Source organism: Elephantulus edwardii, unplaced genomic scaffold (genome assembly GCF_000299155.1).
Source record: "Elephantulus edwardii isolate Elephantulus edwardi_28Jun2011 unplaced genomic scaffold, EleEdw1.0 scaffold00237, whole genome shotgun sequence".
Classification (NCBI taxonomy): domain Eukaryota; kingdom Metazoa; phylum Chordata; class Mammalia; order Macroscelidea; family Macroscelididae; genus Elephantulus; species Elephantulus edwardii.
In genome coordinates, this window is record NW_006399987.1 from 3,531,119 (window position 1) to 3,538,781 (window position 7,663).

Here is a 7,663-nt window from a genome sequence, read left to right on the forward strand (position 1 = left end):
GTCAACACTTTGATCAGGCCTGATGGAGAGAAGAAGGCCTATGTTCTACTTGCTCCTGACTATGATGCTTTGGATGTTGCCAACAAAATTGGGATCATCTAAACTGAGTCCAGCGGGCTAATTCTAAATGTAATAAATTTTTCTCACCAAAAAAAAAAAAATCAAAGCCTCAGAGATGACGGGACTCAGCCTACATACCCCTCAATCAGCCTGAGACCAGAAGAAATAGGTGGTGCCCAACTGCCACTACCAGCCGTTATGACCCAAGTCTCTGTAGATGGATCTTCAGAGAATGGGAGAAAAACACGACACAGAAACAAAATTGTTATCATTTAGACATACTGGGCCAGTTGAAACGAGAAGATTCCCTGAAATACTTTCCCTGAGATCTCTTTTTAAACCTGAGGACAGCAGTGAGCCTGGTACACAAAATAAAAGCTCTAACCCGTGAACACAGGGCTCTCTATCTGTCGATCCAAGACCAAAGGGTCTGTGATTGATCTAAACCCAAGATGAGGAGAAAAGGAGGCAGGGAAACTAGAGCACCAGAAACAGAACAACCAGAAAAGGATTAAGGAGGAAGCTCACATTTTGTTACCCACAGTAATGGCAGAAAGTAGATGGATGTGAAAACCATTTTTTTTTCTTCTTTGATCCCTGGAGCTGCGTTAGCAAAGCGTCAAAGATGCAACAGCAGATGTAAGAGATTTGCTTTACAATTTTAAAATAAAAGTATTTGGGGGATTGGAAAGGCATTCTGGTGGCTCTATGCTTAAGCACTCTGTTGCTACAGTGCAAATCTATCAGCTGCTCCCACGGAGAAAGAGGAGGCAGTCTGCTTCTACAGCTTCAGAAGCCCTGTAGGGTGGATCGAGCTTGTTCTAGAGTTGCTACAAGTTGGAATCCATTCAATGTGGCTTTGGTGTTGTTGTTGTTGTTAGGTGCTGTGGAGTTGAATACAACTCATAGTGACCCTACGAACAGCAGATCTGAACCCTGTCCTAACCTGGGCCATCCTCACACTTCTTGACACACTATAGTTCATTGCAGCAGTCACTGTGTCAGTCCACCTGGTTGAGGGTCTTTCTCTCCTTCGCCGACCCTCCACCCTTGCAAGCATCATGTCCTTCTTCAAGGAATAGCCCCTCCTAACAACATGTCCAAAGTATGTGAGGCAAAGCCTCATCATCCTTGCCTCCAAAGAGCACTCTGGCTGCACCCTCTTCAAGACACATTTATTTGTTCTTTTAGCAGTCCATGGTTTGCTAGGAAAGTTATATGATTCAAGGTTGAGCAAATGTTTATGGGCTTTTATTATACTTTTCTCTCTATTTGAAATTTCCCACCAGGAAAAGTTACTCTTCTCAAGAGGGTGGGGAATACCCATCCAGCTGCCAAGCCTCATCAATGCCATGGAATTGATCAGTTTTTAAGCCATAAAAACTGCTCAGTGGCAAAAATGTTTTTTACATTCTTGTTATAATGTTGAGCTCTGGTGGCCTTATGGTTAAGGAGTGGAGTGGTACTGCCAACCCAAAGGCAGGCGGTTCAAACCCATCAACTGCCATCCAGAAGGAGAATAGGCAGTCCCCTCCTATGCAATCTATAGCAATCTGCAGGTCTCGCAGGGAGAAGAAGAGTGGGATCACAGCAAAGAATCCTGGAGTGAGTAGCCACTGGAGGGTCGACCATGAGTCGGTTCCAATTCAACAGCAGTGAGTTAGTTCATGGTTTTGTTTCTTAGAACATTATATGAAAATTTTCTATGCCTTTTTATCACAAAAGAAAAGGAAAATATATGTAAGGATTTTTGTAGCTGGGTTTATGGGGGAAAAGGTTGAGAATCACTTCTGTGTCTGTCAATAAGGGAACAGTGCAAGAGTAAGAGAATGCAGTAGATTAGAATGCTGTTGTTGTTGTTAACAGTTGAGTTGGAACCGACCCATAGCTGACCCTCTGGTGGGTTTTCAGAGACAATTAATCCCACAGGAGGAGACTGCCCATCTGTCTCCTGTGTGGATTAGTATACAGCTGTGAAAATGGTGAGACAACTATAAACAGCCTGAAAGCGAGTGAGTTCTAACAAGTTCATTTAGTAGAATGGCTCAGAGTGCAGAACAGAGCATCCAGCAGGCTATATGATCCACATAAAACAGAAAAGTAACCAATGTGTAACCACTGATGTGGGTCCTTAGGAAACTTCTAGAAGGGGAGGGAGAGAGGGCTGGACATAACCTGCCACCTTACCCTTTTCCCACACCTTCTGGATCTGGTTTTAATGGGACTCACGGGATGGGGTGGGGTCATAGTCTTCAAGAAAGATCTTTGTATTTTGATCTGTTGTTGTTGTTGTTATGTGCCGTTGAGTTACTTGTGACTCATCGAGACTCAATGAACAACAGCTCTGAACCCCGCTGTATGCTGAGCCAACCTCATCTAGTGGAGAGAATAATAAGACCATAACAGAGACCCCTGGGGGTGAGTGGCCCCAGGGGCTGCAATTGTTAATAATAACAATGGTGTATGCTGTGTCATTTTGATAATCCCTGGCAAGACTGAGCAAACACTGACCTGGAAGCTACATGCAAGCTGGATTTGGATCTAACTGCTTCATGCTCGGAGCTCACCTCCCTCCCAACATCCCAAGACATCCCAACATCTCACAAGGTGGGATGATGCTAATAGATCTAAGATCACAGAGCGACAGGGGAATAAGGCACATTAACAGGTACTAGGCCTCATGTTGGTGCATTTACCCTTCCTAACCGCCCTGTGAAGGAGCCCTGCACCTTTGTTAACTGCTTGGCTGCTAACCGAAAGATCAGTAGTTCCATTGCACCAGGCGCTCCACTGGAGAAAGACGTAGCAGTTTGCTTCTGTGAAGATTACAGCCTTGGAAACCCGCTGGGCAGCTCTCCTCCATCCCATTGGGCTGCTAGTATGTACATGAGGTCACACTGGGTTGGAATCGACTGTACAGCAACAAACACCATTCTAGTTATAAGATATGAGTTCTGAACCCTCCCTTTCTGCAGTGGATTCTAGGGAGGAGGAGGGCCAAAACATCTCCCTTTCACTCAGGGTTTCCAGCCTCCGAGTCCTCAGACAGGGATGGGGAGCCACTATCCCTGCATTCTAGTGTATGCTTCTAGAATTTCTTTAGGAACATAACTACATATTCTTCTTTTTGACCCTGTTGTAGGCTGGTGCAGGATCTACAAGCTTAGAGTCAAAGGCTAGATCAGTTCATCAGATGCTTTAGGAAATGAAGTCTTATAAGCAGCTGGCCAGACCCACTCAATTACACAGAGCTCTGTATTGGTGATAGAGAGTGTGCAGGCCAAAAACGTCTGCTATCTGGTCCTTTAATGAAAACTGCTGGGCCCTAGACTAGAAGCAGTGGCCACGCCTGGAACTCTGTGTCTACCATATATACCACATAATCATATAATCCAGAAATCTTGCCATGCCAGGGCACAGGGAGCCCTCTTGTCCTTTTTCACAGCTGTGTAGTACTCCACTGTGTGGAGAGATTTGTGTTTACCTGGCTCCCTCACTGTGAGTTATTTCAGGGGTTTCTAAAGTTTCACGTCTACTAAGGATATCATCCACTTCCTAAACAACACACCTGGAAACTCTATGAACTTTGATAAATGATATAGTTATAGAAAGGCTTCAGGCCTTTTGTTCAGAGGGTCACTATGAGTCGTGCTCAACTCAATGGCAATCAACAAGGACACCACGAAGAGTCCTGGTGGTGTGGTAGTTTAAAGCAGTCACATACAAATCAAAAGGTCAGAGGTTTTGAATACACTTCAGACCCTCCACAGAAGAGGGGTGAAGCAGTCTGCTTCTGTCATGATTTCCAACCTTGGAAGTCCTACAGACCTGTTCCACTGTCCGACAGGGTCACTACAAACTGGAGTTGACACGACAGCAGAGTCTGGGGTTGCATGGTTTACATCTACACATCACACCTCCCACGTCGGCAAGCGTGTTCCTGGGATATATTCACACCAATGGTTCTGCTGAGATTAGATTTCCAAAGCATGAAGGGTAGGACAAAGGATTCTGAGAGTGAATCCTCTAAAAATAAAGAGTGAAGGTGGCAGTCAGGAGGGTATTTTTCTGGCCACCTTCCCTAAGGGGCTGGTGACTGTAGTTGGTCCTGGGAGGTCCAGGGCCCGCGGCCCACGCAGGGCACTCACCGAGGTCATCCGCGAGCCTCCGGCCATCCTCGGTGGGCACCACACGCTCATCCTCCAGGTCACACTTGTTCCCCACGAGGATCACCTGGGCGTTGTCCCAGGAGTATGTCTTGATCTGTGTGGCCCTGGAGAGATTGGGGGCCATGAGCAAGCACTCGGGGTGGTGGTGGGGGAGGGGCAGGGGGCAGAGAAATGAAGTCAGGGGCTCAGTGGGCAGCTGGCACTCACCAGTCTTGCACGGCGGCAAAGGAGTCCTGGTTGGCCACGTCATACATGAGCAGGAAGCCCATGGCCCCGCGATAGTAGGCTGTGGTGATGGTGCGGTAACGCTCCTGGCCTGCGGTGTCCTAGACAGACAGCAGTGACAGAAGGCTGAAACCCATCCTTCATCCCACCCCACAGGGCCCCAGAGGGAAATCACCCTGTGCCCACAGCCACCATTCTGAAGGTAGAGACATAGACCTGCTCCTATAGTGTCCAGTCTGATGATGGAGGCATGGGCCTGCTTCAACTGCATACAATCTCATGAGGGAGGCATGGGCCTGGCCCATATAACCCCAGTCTGATGGTGGAAGCACAGGCCTGCTTACACAGCCCTAGTTTCATGAGAGAGGCATGGGCTTATCTCCACAGCAGCCAATCTGAAGGAGAAGGCCAAAGTCTGCACTCATAGACTTAGTCTGATGGGGAAGGCATGAGCCTGCCCACACAGCCCCTACTCTGGTAAGGGAGATCTGGTCTGCTCATATAGTCTCTAATCTGATGGAAGAGGCACATGCTTGCCCAGACCTGGCTTATCCATACAGTCTGACAGTGGAGACATGGCCTGCCCAGACAGACTTGGTCTGATGGTGGTTGTTGTTACGTGCCGTCGAGTCATAGGCGACTCATAGAGACCCTATGAACGAAAGTCCTGGACACCTGTATAACTTTCGTTCTTTCTCCAGGTTCATAGGGTTTCCAGAGGCAAGCTATTACGGAAGTGGATGCCACTCCTGCTTCCAAACTTGTTTTAATCGGGGAGCGCCACCAAACACTGTCCACCATGGGTAACCATTCTCACATTTGACTCATCAGTGTCACGGTGTTCCACTTCACAGCAACCACGAGTTACCTCTGTACAGCAAGTGGACAGACCAGGGTTACACGATGGTGGACGCATAGATCTATTCTCAAGGCAACAGCTTCCCTACCCTTCTTCTTTTTTTTTTCTCTCTCTCTTTCTTATTCCTCTTTTTATTGTTTTGCATACTTCCCAAGGACTTCATCCTTCAGTATTATTAGTTCTTCATCATTTGCTACTTCCTGAAATGCCTGTTCAGCTGAATTCCCTACCCTTCTATGGAGGAAATTCAGCTCTGTCCTTGATGGGTGCCTAATCTGAAGAAAAATGGTTTCTCTGATTTATAAGCCAAAACCCAGCTTAATGGTTTCCACAAACAAAAGCCATCTGAGCCGGAGGGTGCCGTCTTGAACACACTGGAGCTGTGTTACCAGGACAATGGTTCTGGAGACTCTGGATAAATCTCCCTCAGCCCGGAACCTTCCTCAGGCCCTCCACCCTAACAGACTTCTCAGGAGGCACCCCAGCATCTCCTGGGCCTACAGAACCCTGCCCCTCACCACAGACCCCACGGACAGCCCCCAGGCCCACCCAGATCTGCAGCTTGATCCGTTTGTCATGGCGGTAGACAGTCTTGACCTTGAAGTCGATGCCCACAGTGCTGACGAAGGCCGGGGTGAAGGAGTCATCCGCGTAACGGAACAGGAAGGACGTCTTGCCGACGCTGCTGTTACCAATGAGCAGAAGCTTGAACATATAGTCGAAGTTCTGGTCCGCTGCATCCCGGGGGCCTGCGGGGGGCTCACCAGCTGACGCCATCGTGGCTGGGAGCCTCCTGAACAAATTCCTCAGCTAGGGAGGCAGGTACCCTGCAGGAGAGTTAAAAATTAAGCACCCATCCTGGCTCCTGCACATAGACCACCAGGCCTGGACTCCAGTCCTGGCTCCACTACCAAGAAGCGGGAGAAGCCTGAACACACCCTTGACCTCTCAGTACCTCAGTGTCCTCATCTGCAAAATGGGAATGTATGGGAGGTGCGACCTTCAAACAGTAGCTGATTCTACGCAAAAAAATCCCTTTCTTTTTTTCTTTTCCCCTCTATTTTTTTAAATTAATTTTAATGAAAGCTTACAAGGATTTAGGATTTCCAATCATTGTTGCACTTTTCTCCCTGCCCACCTCCTCCCCTGCAATTCACTCTTCTCCTTGAAAAGAAAAAACAAAACTCTTTCATTGTTATGCAATCCTTTCCCCCAAGTCCCCACTACTGTGCAGCCTTCATTCTGGACTCCTGTCATGACAATAATACCCAATCATATATCCCTTTTAAACCGTTCTCTCCCTCATCTGTTTCAATGCAGTAGACATCATTCCTCCCCTCCTCCTCAGTGTCCCCCCAACCCCGATGTCAGTCCTGTTTTACAACAGTGGCCCTATGCAATATTTGTCCTTTTGTGACTGAGATATTTCACTCAGCATAATGTCCTCCAGGGTCATAATATTTCATGAGTTCCTTGTTTTCAATACTGCTTAGTATTCCACTGTGTGAATATACCAGAATTTCTCTATCCATTCATTTTGTGATGGGCCCTTGGGTTGTTTCCAGCTCTTTGCTATTGTGAACAAAGCCGCAATAAACATGGGTGTGCAAAAATCCCTTTATTTCTTTATTCAGTCAAGACTTGCTGAGGGCCCATTCTGGATGGGGATTTGCTGCTTATGCAGGGACACAGCAATGAGGAAGGAAGGGCAAGTCCACCTTTGGGGTGATCACACTCAGGGGGAGATTATCAATAATACATATAATTGGCAGAAGACCCCAAAACCAGTTCCAACCCACTGCCAGTGGGTCAATTCCAACTCATGGTGACCCCCTCCCCCATTGAGTTTCCAAGTCTATACTTCTTTATCAAGGAGGACTATCTTTCTTCCTCAGAGCAGCTAGTGGATTCGAACCACCAACCACTTGATTAACAGCCCAACAAGTAACACACTAAGTCACCAGAGCTCCTTGGGCTTAAGACAGTGCCTGCTACACGTTAAGTACTCAGTAAACATGCCCAATGCTTAATCTTCACATTCTCCTGGGACAATTCAGATCTCTGCTTCAGGTGGAGAAATTGAGGCCCAGAAAGGTGACACCTGGCAGGTAGGTGCTCAGGTGGAGGACATAAGAAGGTATGAGCACCTCCTCCGGCCCAGGGGAACCAGGCTCTGCAGAAGGTGGACTTTGCCCCAGGGTGAGCGCTGGCTGGGCCCAGGAGTGAGTTGGGGGGGAACCCGCCAGCTGGATGGAGGTCCCCTCCCCCAGGCCAGTGTATTGACTCTGTCAGATGTCAGCCAAGGGGTGTCTGTCACTTGATGTCAAGTTTAACTCTTTTCTGGCCCCCT

At 47.9% G+C, this 7,663-nt stretch overlaps 1 protein-coding gene across 1 annotated transcript in view; it reads right to left on the minus strand.

Annotated features, from left to right (window-relative positions):
* Window positions 1-6,090, minus strand: part of RAB3D (RAB3D, member RAS oncogene family) — a 22,720-nt gene extending 16,630 nt beyond the window's left edge. The window contains exons 1-3 of the mRNA XM_006898789.1: window positions 5,863-6,090; window positions 4,437-4,555; window positions 4,209-4,333 (exon numbers count right to left, since the gene is read on the minus strand). Coding sequence (XP_006898851.1) covers window positions 4,209-4,333; window positions 4,437-4,555; window positions 5,863-6,090 — 472 coding nt within the window. The remainder of the gene's footprint in view (window positions 1-4,208; window positions 4,334-4,436; window positions 4,556-5,862) is intronic.
* Between the last annotated feature and the right edge of the window lie 1,573 nt (window positions 6,091-7,663).